The sequence below is a fragment of the Danio rerio genome, chromosome 10 (genome assembly GCF_052040795.2).
Source record: "Danio rerio strain M-AB ecotype USA chromosome 10, GRCz13ab, whole genome shotgun sequence".
Lineage (NCBI taxonomy): Eukaryota > Metazoa > Chordata > Actinopteri > Cypriniformes > Danionidae > Danio > Danio rerio.
Window position 1 is genome coordinate 3,370,934 of NC_141030.1, and position 14,584 is coordinate 3,385,517.

The following is a 14,584-nucleotide window of genomic DNA, read 5'->3' on the forward strand; positions in this document are numbered from 1 at the left end:
TGTAAAGGCTTTCCCGCGTTGTAGCTCCACCCCACCTCCCTTCCCCGCTCCTCAATTTGTGATCCCCCCCCCCCCCCCCCACACCCAAATCATCAGGGGGCCCCGTCAGTGATCCCTGCAGGGGGGTCTCCACATTTTGCGCTACGCCACTGGTAATAATTCTGTTTTGTCTGAGTTTGAGAGAAGAAAATTGTTGGTCATCCAGTCTTTAACATCTTTAATACACTCAGTTAGCTTAGACAGTTCAGACATCTCATCTGGTTTAGTTGAAATATATATTTGAGTATCATCTGCATAGCAGTGATCCCATGTCTTCTAATAATGTCTCCCAGGGCTAGCATACATATTGTAAACAGCAAAGGGCCTAAAACTGATCCTTGAGGCACCCCATACTTTACTGGGCTGACTTGTAAAGGCTGCGCGTTAATATTCACAAACAGTCAGCTAAGTATGACTTAAACCATTGTAGAGCCTGTCCACATTTTAACGTTAATGAGCCTGTTTACATTCCTAATATTTAATGTTAGCATTCGCCAAATGAACACAGATCAAATTTTGCACTCATATTTAAGCTAATAACATTTGAACTGCAAATGGTAGAAGATCAAACAGATTGTGATTGCATAAAGTGTGAGTAGGTGATGAACTAATCCATTAAGTAACTGCGTTATCTCTGTTACAGATTGTTGTTCTGAACAAATCAAAAGAGCGGATGTTGCCCTTTCAGTCCTTTCAAGACGAAGAAGATCCAGACATCAAAAAAATCAAGATGGTTGGTCTAGATATTCACTACTCTGTCTTATTTACACATCACAGTTGTGTCCTTATAAATGGGTCACTTGTTGGGCGTCTGCTTTGCGTGTTTCCTCACAGGTGCAGAGCTTCATGCGTGGCTGGCTCTGCAGGAGGAAGTGGAAGATCATCGTGCAGGACTACATCTGCTCGCCTCACGCCGAGAGCATGAGGAAGAGGAACCAGATCGTCTTTAACATGGTGGAGGCCGAGACGGAGTACGTGCTCCAGCTCTCCATCCTGGTCAACTGCTTCCTCCGGCCGCTCCGGATGGCGGCCAGCTCCAAAAAACCTCCCATCAGTCACGACGATGTCAGCAGCATCTTCCTCAATAGGTATACATGTGCTCATGATGATCTTAAAGGAACACTACACTTTGTTTTTTTAATTATCTCATTTTACAACTCAACTTAATTTTGACTCATCCCCCTTTCCCTTTAAAGTGCTTAGGTCCAAATGCCCACTTTCCTATTTTCAATCACATGTGCACACACACACACACCAAGTACAGTTTTAGCTGTATTACAAATGTGCCCTTCAAAATTTGATCTTGATAAATGTTGTTTATTGCCCCCCCAGCTGTTTGACAAAAAGTATGCCCTCAGGTTTGCAGCTTATGGTTTAGTCTGTTTGATTAATTTGACATCAGAATGATGAAAACCCTGACAATAACAATGGGGTTTTAGCGCTTCAACCGAGCACTAAATCTGCACGTTGGAATGATTCTTGAAAGATCATTTGGCAAACTAAATTCTGCCTTATTAAACTTGGTTTCAAAAACATCAGTGATTTTTAAAGGTAAATTGCAGTGTGTAAGTGTGACACCCAGTGGTTGAACTTGGTATTGCACTCCTGGATCAAAACACATTTTCAATTGGCTCCTCCTCTGATGGGTTCACGCAAGTGCAGGTTGCCAGATTGACATGAGTGTGCCTGACTATCGAGCCTAAAGGCTGATTTGAACAATTTTCTAACTAAAAGCAACAGCACATGATAAATGAAATATTTTCCACACTAAAAGGAGTTTTTGTCCTAAACAACAGCTGAAATTCTGTTTTAGAAATGCTTCTAATTCTCACATGTGAATAAAGATCAACTCAGGTACACCTCATGTGCTTTAATTAGTGTTAAATGCTAATAATGTGAGTTTTAATGCCATTTTACATGACATTTATTGCCATACTACTGAAAGCAGCAGCAGATAGTTCACCTCAGATCTTAAAAGTGAAATAAACTATTTGAAATTAAACTTTAGAACTGAGACTCAGTGCAAACCAGCATATATCAGTGATTCAGCATCTACATAATAATGTAAAAGAGGTTTAATATGCATTTATTAGATTATAAACCTTATCAGTTTGCTTGAGTGCAGTCAGTGCACTATTCTGTGCTTCTGAATGGCTGTATTTACATTTCGTCTGGTGCAAAAAGCCCAATTGCTCATCACTGCAAGCCTCCTCATGTAGCGTGTTGTTAGGACACAGGTTTACAATGTGAACTGCTCACCTAATGTTTGTAATGTTTATATTATTTGCTAATTAATAGCCACCTCACGTGGAACTCTGAATCCGCGTCTCATTTCGTCTGCTACTGACCACAAGAGGTCACATTTTCGGTCACGGACGCACACTTTGAGAGCCTTTAGAACAGAATGAATTAAATACGTAGTTTTCCACCAAGGCAATCCGGGGTGCTGAACTACAAATGGCTAAAGTAACAGTGGGCGGGTTAAAAGAACCAAAACAAAGACAGACGTTCAAGCACGTAACGCACATGTTCAAAGCAGAATATCTGACTTCAGCATTGTTTTTCAGATAAACAAGTATGTTCACTTAGCATGTTTCTGAAATATCTGTAAACATATTATGATATTTTTATGCTTTAGAAGAGTCAAAAACTTACAGACAGCACCTTTAATTAAAACACATTTTTTACTGTAAGTTAACTGTATTTCAGGTTTATTTTTTTTATGCAACATTGTTAACTTTTAGCACTGCTAATTCAAATAACCCCATTGAATGTTTTGAAATGTACTTCCTTTTTTGAAGATTCGAAAAGTAATGAACTCTGAATTTCTAATTGTTTTTTTTTTGTTGTTGTTGTTGTTGTTTGTAAGTGAGACGATAATGTTTCTCCATGAGATATTTCACCAAGGCTTGAAGGCTCGGATAGCCAACTGGCCGACGTTAGTTTTAGGTGAGTTTTCTGCCATCTTCAAGTTGCATTTTTTGCAAAATCAACACAGCCTCACTCTGAAAACGTACCCCTAGATACATTTCTGGAGATTGCAAATTATGTAGCCAGTTACGTATGACTGTGTTTTATCATTAAAATGAACGCTACCAGCTGACTGATTACCTCTGTGTGGACGGCTTTTTCGCTGTTACCAGGTTGTCAGGTAGACAAAAACAAAAGCTAAAAAATCAAATAAACAAGTAAATAACAGGCTGAGAATGTGGTAAGATCAGTCAGTCAGTCAGTCAGTCAACCAACAGCAGCCTCTAGTGGATTTATCTGAGAACAGCAGGCGCGAATGGCACTTGAGAGAGAAATTTAAGATCTGAAAAAGTGTACACAGCGGCCTCTGGTGGATTTTTGTGAGAACAGCGGGCGAGAATGGAACTCGCGATAGAAATTTAAGATCTGAAAAAGTGTACACAGCGGCCTCTGGTGGATTTATGTGAGAACAGCGGGCGAGAATGGAACTCGCGATAGAAATTTGAGATCTGAAAAAGCGTAGACTTTGGTGGATTCCTGAAAACAAAAACTACAAAAAAGCATAGCTCCTGGGACGTATTTGGCACTCTCCAAAAATGTGTATGGGGTATGTTTTCAGAATGAGAGAATATATCTGTCACACAGAACCATACATATGTACAGTGGTATATTACAACCTGATCTCATGAGAAAATGTAGCTATTTTACATTTTGTAGTGGCTAATTTGTACATATTCATATGAAAATGTATGATTTGAAAAGGAGGTGTGGCACCAAACCCCACCCTTAAACCCAACCGTCATCGGGGGATAAGCAAACTATACTAAATTGTGCAAATGAGATCATACGAATTCATACAAATTAGTCACTAAATTAAAAAGTTACGAATTATCGTGAGATGTGTTCTTTCTTCTCCGCACACAGAATTCAAAAGAACAACAGAATGACAGAGAAATCAAATATAACATATTCAGAATATAAATCGGTAACACTTTATTCTAATGGTTCATTTGAGTATTAGTAGACTTCAACAGATGTTTAACTATCCATAACAAACTTTGCTAGTACTGTACATGTCAACTTACACTAAACCTAACCCCAACCTAACAGTCTACTTATATTCTAACGAGTACTGTAGTTGGCATGTAGATGTAATGTAACTTAATTCAACAAACAGACTATCAAAATAAAGTGTGACCTATAAATCCTATTAATCATAGACAAAATAAAAGCCTCGCGACTTCTTTCCAAAGGCCGTGATCACTTCTATTTCCCGTTTTTGTCTGACAGTCTTTAGCAAAAACATGATGCAAATGTCTGAAAAGCAACCTGTCATGTTTCAGCGGATCTCTTCGACATCTTGCTGCCAATGCTGAACATTTATCAGGAGTTTGTGCGAAACCATCAGTACAGTTTGCAGGTTCTGGCCAACTGTAAACAGAACCGAGACTTCGACAAGCTTCTGAAGCAGTATGAAGCAAACGCCGCCTGTGAGGGCCGGATGCTGGAGACCTTTCTCACATACCCCATGTTTCAGGTGAGCAGCTGACCTCTCATATTTAAAGGAACACTCCACCTTTTAGGGTAAATAAGCTCATTTTACAGCTCTCCAGTTGAGTTTTAGCATTTTTCAATACATTCAGTCGATTTCCGCATCTTTTAGCTTAGCTTAGCATAAATTATTGAAACGGATTAGCATCTTGTTACAAGATTAAGTTTTGAAATTTTAATAATCTTTCAATTTAATTCTTCTGTAGATTTATTTTGTGATAAAAGTTGCTAATATTTATCAATATGTCTAGGAACTGTATTCTCATTTATGCGTAATAATTAAGAAACTTTGCTGCCGTACCATGGTTCAAGCAGGCACAATAATATTATGTAGCACTGTTACCTAGTTATATAGCTGCAAACTAATTCCAAGTACTGCGTAATATCATTGCGCCTGCTGCAGCCATGGTACAGCAACAAAGTTCCTTCATTATTGCGCCAGAATGAGAATATAGTTCCTATCCATATTGACAGTAAATAGCAATTGACATAGTCTTAGCCCATGAATCAATGATAGTCTGAGAGGGTTTTTTTTGCCTCCCTTTTCCCTAATGTATCTTATTTTCTTTTTCTTAAAGCTACCTCTCATCTAACCTGTATTCCCCTGAAATGTGTGATGTTTTTGTTTGGTCAGAGGGGTCCAATTTCACTACATGTAACAGTGTATGTGACAAATAAAGGCTTTCATCATATTCATCATCATCATTATCAACCACAGACGAGGCCAGCTTTAAATAGAAACATTATCAAATCTCTTTGGTCATTTTTGAGTACTGCTAATGGTCTAATCTGATTCAATGATTTATGCTAAGCTAAGCTAAAAGTGCTCCAAATGGTAAAACGTAACTCTAGGGGAGTTATATTTCCAAAAAAGTGGAGTGTTCCTTTCAGCATTCAGTTAGAAACAATAATGAAATATGTTGTTGTTGGGATTGAAATATTTGCTTATTTCCATTGTTATTAGATCCCACGATACATCATCACGCTCCATGAGCTGCTCGCTCACACGCCTCATGAACATGTGGAGCGCAAGAGTCTGGAATTTGCCAAATCCAAACTAGAAGAACTGTCCAAGTGAGTAAAAGCTAAAAGAAAATACCCTTCAGAGAAGCATATGACCGTTCTACTCTATTCTTCAGTAGTCTAATACGATGAGAGGATATGATATTTATTTTATTATCTAGGAAAGAATTTATATAGATGGTTCTTTGCAGCACAAGTTCATCAAAGAAACCTCATGATGTTATTGTTGGGTTTTCTAGCTCTGGAGTTTCATATTAATCATTATAGACTTATATAAGCCCTTAAAAACCTAGATCCATAAATACACAATATACAAAACTGTGCATTTATTTAAAGAGAAACGTTTTGCCATACTTTACAGTATCTGTAAATGACATAAGATTTTAGTCGCTAATATGTTTAATCTTGCTTCAAACCATCATATCAAACAAATCCATCAACATGAACACTTCTTTGGAGAAAGAGATTTTTCCCACTTTTAATGTCAGTATTGAGATGATACAACGGTGTATTTGTGTGTTTGTTCCTAGAATGATGCACGATGAAGTGAGTGACACAGAAAACATCCGTAAGAATCTAGCGATCGAGCGAATGATTGTGGAGGGCTGTGATATCCTGCTGGACACCAGTCAGACGTTTGTAAGGCAGGGTGAGACACACGATCAGAGCATTACATTTACAACTCATTTTCTTCATGCTTGTTTTGTTGTTTTACAACATTGCTAGTAATATGATCTGCTGGATGAGCCACACTCTGTCCATCCATCCACCTATTTATCTGTACATCCATTTATGCTTCTTTCTGTCTACTGACCCATCCATTCATCCATTCATTCATTCATTCATTCATTCATTCATTCATTCATTAATCCATATATCCAACTATTCATCCTCATCCATCCATCTACTTATACTCACTCATCCATCCATCTATCCATCCATTCATCCATCCATCCACCCATCCATCCATCCATCCATCCATCCATCCATCCATCCATCCATCCATCCAACAACTCATCTCCATATATCCACCTATCCTTTCATCTACTTATACCAACACATCCATCCTTCTATCCATTCACTCATTCACTTGTCCATCCATTCATCCATGCTTTTATTCATTTGCTCATCCTTTTATCCCCTCACCCATCCTGCCATCCATCCATCCATATAAGTATACCATCATTCCATCTATTAATTTATTTATCCATACATTTTCTTATCCTCATCTTTACATTCATCCATTTATTCATTGATTCATTTATCCATCCATCCATTTATTGATTTATCTATCCATCCATCCATCCATCCATCCATCGATTCATTGATTTATTAATCCATCCATCCATACATATATCCAACCACTCATCCTCATCCTTCCATCCATATATCTACTTATACCCATTCATCCATCCATCCTTCTATTTAGACATCCATCCATTCATCTACTTATGCCCACCCACTAAACCATCCATCCATTCACTCATTCACTTATCCAACCATTTGTTCATCTACCTATCCATGCATTTATCCATTCACTCACCCATTCATTCATCCATCCATCCATCCATCCATCCACCAATCTATCCATTCATTCTTCTACTCTTCCTTATCCACTAATCCATCTATCCATTCGCTCCTTAAATTTTTTATTTGTTCATTCATCAACCCTTTAATGCAATTATCCAAACATCCACTTATCCACTCACCCATCCATACATCCATCTATCTGTACGCACATGCATCTATCCATCCACCCACCATCTAATTCCCATCCACCAATCCATCCATCCAATCCCTCTCTATTCACTATCCATTTATCTACTTATCCATCTTTCCATCCATTCACTCATTCACTTCTTCATCCATTCATTCGTGCATTTATTTACTTATTAGTTTATCCACTCACCCATCATTTCATTCATCCATCACCATATTTATTTATGTCCATCCATCCATCCATCCATCCAGTCATTCATTCATCCACTTATACACCTAATTTACTCATTCACTTGTCATTCCATGCTTTTTACTTATCCATTTATTCTCTCACCCATCCTACCATCCTTTCATCTATTTATCCTTTTACTTATCCTCATCCATCCATCCATCTGTCTATCCCTCCATCTATTAATCAGTCCATCTACTTATCCCCATCCATCCATCCATCCATCCACCTATCCATCCATCCATCTATTCATTAATCTATGAATCTATCCTTTTACTTATCCTTATCTATCCATCCATCTGTCTATCCCTCCGTCTATTATTCAGTCCATCTACTTATCCCAATCCATCCATTTATCCATCAACTTAATTCCATTCATCCATTCATTAATTTATTAACCCAGCCAGTTTTAACCAATCACTCATTCACCCACCTCACCAGTCATTCATTTATTAACCCCATTTGTTTATTAACACCAGTCCACAAATCTGTTTAATCTGTATGGGTGATGCGTTTATCCATCCATCCATCCATCCATCCATCCATCCATCCATTCATGTACTCACTCCCATCCATTAATTCATTTACATGTTTATTCATTCATTCATCCACCCATCCATGCATTTACCCATTCCCTCATCCACTCACCCATCAGTCTATATAAAATATTTATTACATTTTTATTTTAATCATAAGTTATTCCTTTATTTTAATCAGTAGCCATCATAACTGAGGTCATTCACTAGTTTTGCATGACTATCAGTGTGTGATATTTGTTTCAGCTCCACCCAAACACTGGTCTCATCCAACACTGCTCCACACTGACAGGAAGGTGTGAAATGAGCTCTAATGAGATCTAATGTGCCATCTTAATGCGCCGCGTCTCGCTGAAAAGCTGCTCCGGATGCGACAGCGCTGAAACTCTGTCTTTATACTGTTCTCCTTGCTCTGGGTAATGAGCTTTCTCCTGTAGGCTCTCTCATTCAGCTGCCCTCTGTGGAGAAGGGTAAACTGAGTAAAGTGCGTCTGGGCTCGCTGACGCTCAGGAAAGAAGCTGAACGACAGTGTTTCCTCTTCACCAAACACTTCCTCATCTGCACACGGACCTCCGGCGGCAAACTGCACCTGCTTAAAGTGAGTCCATCACACTGTAAATAGCAACACTCACTGCAGGAGTTTAAACAATCAAGGCCATGCTTTGTGTTTCTTAAAGGAATAGTTCACCCAAAATATTCCAATCATTCAATCTGTTTGTTTCTATACCCCAGTATTACTCAGCATGAGTGATGATTATACACTACCTGACAAAAGTCTTGTCACCTATCAAAGTTTTTAGGAACAACAATAATAACTTGACTTGTAGTTGATCATTTGGGATCAGAAGTGGCTTATATAAAAGGCAAAGGCCTTTAGATTACGCTTATTTGACCACAATAAAATATGATCATGCCTTGATTATTAATGATTTCATTAGGACAGTAAGGTCTGACTTTGCTTAGACAAAAGTCTCATCACTGAACAGGAATAATGTCCAGTATAGAATATAAAGTCCTGCTGCAGTGGAGACAGAATGAATATTGTGTCTGACTCCATCATGAGCTTGGAGGACTGCATCCATACATCTCTGCACTGACTCAAATCACTGATTAATAAAGTCATCTGGAATGGCAAAGAAAGCGTTCCTGCAGGACTCCCAGAGTTCATCAAGACTCTTTGGATTAATTTTCAATGCCTCCGCCTTCATCTTACCTCAGACATGCTCAATAATGTTCATTACTGGTGACTGGGCTGGCCAATACTGGCTGATCTACTAGGACTTTACTGATTTTCACGCACAACCATCAAAAATATCCAGCGAGCGGCAGTTCTATGGGTGCAAATGCCTTGTTGATGCCTGAGGTCAGAGGAGAATGGCCAGACTGGTTCGAGCTGAAAGGTGACAGTAACTCAAATAAGCACTCGTTACAACCGAGGTCTGCAGAAGAGCATCTCTGAACACACAACACGTCCAACCTTGAGGTGGATGGGCTACAGCAGCAGAAGACCACACCGGGTGCCGCTCCAGTCAGCTAAGAACAGGAAACTGAGGCTACAATTCACACAGGCTCACCAAAACTGGACAATAGAAGATTGGAGAAACGTTGCCTGCTCTGATGAGTCTCCATTTCTGCTGCCACATTCGGATGGTCGGGTCCGAATTTGGCATCAACAACATGAAAGCATGGATCTATCCTGCTTTGTATAAACGGTTTAGGCTGGTGGTGTAATGGTGTCGGGGATATTTTCTTGGCACACCCTGGGTCCATTAGGGTACCAATTGAGTATTGAGTGTTGATTTTTAATAAAAGTTATCTTTTCCAGGTTAAAAGTTGTTAAAAGGTCTCATAATCCTATAAATAAACAAGAAACATGGACAAACTGCTAACTTATGGATATTTTTTACAATGTTGAAGTCATTATCCTGTGTCCACTTTAATTGAAAAGAGTATTTCACACATTTGGGTGAGCAATGTCTTTAATCATTTCATGCAACGAAAAAAAACCCAAAATGAATAATCATTCCTCAAATCCACAGCAAGGAGGCACACTGTCTCTAATAGAGTGTACTCTTATTGAGGAACTGGACACCAGTGATGAAGACTGTAAGTGTTTTCAATCCTTAAAGTCTTAAATATGACCCCTGTTTATTATACTAGCACCAACATTTTACATGATGCCAGAAGTTACAGAGTGATATTTGATTTCTGTTTAGATAATGCCGCTGGTCAGGGTCTCAATCATCTCGAGTTTAAGATCGTGGTTGAACCTGCTGATGGTTCCTCGTTTTCAGTGGTTCTTCTCGCTCCATCTCGACAGGAAAAAGCAGCCTGGACCAGCGACATCAGCCAGGTGCTGTCTACACGTTTAACACACGCATTCAGGCCTTTTATAAAGTATGTGAAATTCAGAACAAACAAGAACATGCTTTTTAAAGTATTGTTTTCATTGAAGAAAGAAATAGCTAATTAAAAAAAGTTTCTTTTAAATTTAAAGGAACACTCCATTTATTTTGGAAATAGGTTAATTTTTACAGTTTTTCTCAGTCGCTTTGGTGCGTTTCTCACAACACCAGTGCATTTCTGCACAACAGTTAATGCATTTCTCAAAACAATTAGTGCAAACTGCAAAACCTAGCTGATAGCCTGCAAAAAGCGCGTCACATGCTCAAAATGGATAGCTCATTCCTCAAAAGCAAGTATTCATGTCAATCAAAGTGTCAGTATCATCAAAATAAAAAGTCCTGACACCATTGTTTATGAACAAGATAGTCAAATGGCTTAGTCATGTTTTCATTATGAGTTTACTCTGGACATTTTTTCAATGCAAAAAAGTCTGATTTTGGTGACACTTGCTGAAAATGCTCAAGACAGCACTGTATACTATTAGCACAGCCAATTGAAAACTACAGTAAAGTGAGACATCACTGCATTTAGTAAGATATCTGAGTACAAGACACTGAATATGTATGTTTCACATTTTTACTCTGCATTTGCTCTTTACAATTCTAACTTATTCACAGCATTGTGCGGAAGAATAAACACACCCTTATTTACAACAAACATAAACTCCCTTTGGGTTGAAATGTGCACAACTGTAAACAATATTGCAGTACATATTGGAACTAAACCTGCAACATACACACATCAAGTTCAACATTTTCGGATGTAATGACTCAAGTAATGAAATGAGGACTGATAGTTTTATATGAAATGACTATTCAGCATTTACAAGTTTAGTTACAGTTTTTCTCAGTGGCTTTGGTGCATTTCTCACAACACTATTTACATTTGCACAACAGGTCATGCATTTCTCAAAGCAATTAGTCATTTGTGCACATCCTATGCATTTCGTGAGATATCTGAGTACAAGACACTGAATATGTATGTTTCACATTTTTACTCTGCATTTGCTCTTTACAATCCTAATTTATTCACAGCATTGTGCAGAAGAATAAACACACCCTTATTTACAACAAACATAAACTCCCTTTGGGTTGAACTGTGCACAACTGTAAACAATATTGCAGCACATATTGGACCTGAACCTGCAACATACACAGGTCTGTAAATCATTCATCGAATTGTTCAATTTTAAAGACATTTTCAGGAAAATAAAGTTTAAATTTTTTTTTTATAAAGTTTGCTTGACCGATTTTGACATCAAGTTCAACATTTTTGTATGTAATAACTCAAGTAATGAAATGAGGTCTGTTAGTTTTATATTGAATGACTATTCAGCATTTACAAGTTTAGTTAATTTTGACTGACATGACAGAAGCAGATGATCATGTTATAAACAGCAGAGAGTTGTATGAAAGCACTTGATGCATGTCCGAAAGCATTTGCAATTTGTTGAAAGGAATGAGAAACTGCTACTAGGATGTGCACAAATGACTAATTGCTTTGAGAAATGCATGACCTGTTGTGCAAATGTAAATAGTGTTGTGAGAAATGCACCAAAGCGACTAAGAAAAACTGTAAAGTCCCCTAGAGTTAAACTTTTGAGGTTTACTATCTTTCAATCTATTCAGCCGGTCTCCAGCTCTGGGAGAGCACTTTAGCTTAGCATAATCATTGAATCGTATAAGACCGTTAGCATCTCACTCAAGAATTCAAAAAGAGTTTCAATCATTTTCCTATTTAAAGCTTGACTTGACTTTTATGTAGTTACATTCTGTAGGTTTTATTTTTTTATATGCTAAGGGTCCTTTATAAAATATTTCAATTTGACATATTTACTTTAAAGCCATTCAATTAGATTAAATACTGAACACAGTATTTATAAATGTGTATTAAAAATAAAATGTATTTATTTTAAAATTAATAAATTAGATTAATATATATCAATATTATCGATTATAGATATTAATCAACCATGTCTTTTTAATAAGAAGCATGAATGTGAAAGAACAAAAAGACTTTTATATTAAATAAATGTAATTGTTAAAAATAATTCAAGAGGACTTCAAGAGTCAAGTGAATAGAAAGAAGGTCTTGTTTTCTTGGTGGAAATCAACAGGCATGAAGTGCACACGGGTGAAAAGTTTCCATTGTATTTGCATTGATCTAAATAGCCTCCATGCTTTTTGCATATTATGTTTATGACTTATCTGTAAAACTGTAAACCTTACCTTAGAGATGAACCAATATACAAATGTTGTTAAATACTGATAGATCTTTTGGTCAGTTTAATTTCAGTAAGAAATTAATAAGAAAAATAAGGCCTTATTATTATTATTATTATTATTATTGCTATTATTACTTTTATTATTATCATTATCATTATTTTTGTTATTATTACTACTATTATTATTATTACTATTATCATTATTATTATTATTTCTATTATTATTATTAACATTATTACTATTACTATTATTATTATCATCATCATTATTAATTTTATTATTACTACTATTATTATTATTACTATTATTATTATCACTGCTATTATTACTATTATTATTAATATTATTATTATTACTAATATTATTATCATTACTATTATTATTAATGTTACTATTATTATTATTACTATTACTTTTATTACTTATAATTATTAATTATATTTAAAATTCTAAACATAAATTAATGTATAAATATAAATTGTAATGTTATTATAATATTACAATAATAAATTATAAGTATAAATAAACATAAATACAAATTGTGATATTATTATAATAATAAATTATAATTGTATAATATTTAGGGCAGGGCAAAAATTTATTGCGTGTGTGTACGGTGTATATTTATTATGTATATATAAATACACACATGCATATATTTGAAAAATGTTTATATGTGTTTAGATATAACATATATGTGTATATGATGCAAATTATATATAGGTTTAAATATCTATGTAACAAAATAGTTTTGTATAGTTTTGCTTCGATTTATGTGTGTGCATAAGATACATAAATATATATAATACACACACGTACTGTATGTCAAAACAAACTGTACTAATAATATAATAATTTATGATAATAATTATAATATAAATAATATAATATATAATTATTACATATAATGTATTATGGAATAAAATGATACGCTGCCAATAAACAAATACACATCATTAAATTACAACATTACTATTAATTTTATTTTATTATATTATAGTGATAAATTATAATAATGTAATATTATACCGTTAATGTTGTATAACTAGATATAAATATCAATAAAAATTAATAATTAATTAAGTAATATTAATAATAATTATATATTAATAAATGAATATATTATTAATATATTATATAATAATATATTAATAAAATATATAATAATAACAACTAAATAATAACAAATATATGTTTATTATGATAGATTTGTATGGTAATAAATTATAATGTTGTTATAAAATTTGCTCCTAGTTTTGACCTGTAACACAAATACAGATCATTCAAAATGGTAATACTTGCTGATGGTTCTAGTTTACACTTGCTGCAGTTAGACTAATTTGACATTCTGTTTCACTCTTCTTCCTATTTATGGCGTCTTCACAGTGCATTGACAACATTCGCTGCAACGGCTTGATGAACAGCGTGTTTGAGGACAACTCGAAAGTCACCGTGCCTCACATGATCAAGTAAAACACACAATCACGCCAGTGTTATATCATGTTTCAATCATTTGATTTTAGCTTTAGCAATCATGATAGATAGATAGATAGATAGATAGATAGATAGATAGATAGATAGATAGATAGATAGATAGATGGATAGATGGATGGATGGATGGATGGATGGACGGATGGATGGATGGATGGATGGATGGATGGATGGATGGATAGATGGATGGACGGACGGACGGACAGATGATGGATGGATGGATGGATGGATAGATGAAACATAGGTATATAGATAGATAGATAGATAGATAGATAGATAGATAGATAGATAGATAGATAGATAGATAGATAGATAGATGGATAGGTGGATGGATGGATGAGTATAGATAGATAGATAGATAGATAGATGGATGGATGGATGAGTATAGATAGATA

At 35.7% G+C, this 14,584-nt stretch overlaps 2 protein-coding genes across 4 annotated transcripts in view; both read left to right on the top strand.

Moving 5' to 3' along the window:
• The window catches only part of zfyve16 (zinc finger, FYVE domain containing 16), a 270,886-nt gene that overhangs the window by 97,542 nt on the left and 158,760 nt on the right, over positions 1–14,584 (top strand). The window lies entirely within an intron of this gene.
• Positions 1–14,584, top strand: part of rasgrf2a (Ras protein-specific guanine nucleotide-releasing factor 2a) — a 61,241-nt gene that overhangs the window by 21,265 nt on the left and 25,392 nt on the right. For all 3 annotated transcript variants that reach the window (XR_015500684.1, XM_087269958.1, XM_087269959.1), the window contains exons 4-13: positions 683–772; positions 874–1,127; positions 2,909–2,988; positions 4,353–4,546; positions 5,525–5,634; positions 6,114–6,232; positions 8,505–8,665; positions 10,107–10,173; positions 10,284–10,420; positions 14,085–14,167. Coding sequence is in view for 2 of the 3 variants with exons in the window: in XM_087269958.1 (XP_087126084.1) it covers positions 683–772; positions 874–1,127; positions 2,909–2,988; positions 4,353–4,546; positions 5,525–5,634; positions 6,114–6,232; positions 8,505–8,665; positions 10,107–10,173; positions 10,284–10,420; positions 14,085–14,167 (1,295 nt within the window). In the remaining variant the exon portion in view is untranslated. The remainder of the gene's footprint in view (positions 1–682; positions 773–873; positions 1,128–2,908; positions 2,989–4,352; positions 4,547–5,524; positions 5,635–6,113; positions 6,233–8,504; positions 8,666–10,106; positions 10,174–10,283; positions 10,421–14,084; positions 14,168–14,584) is intronic.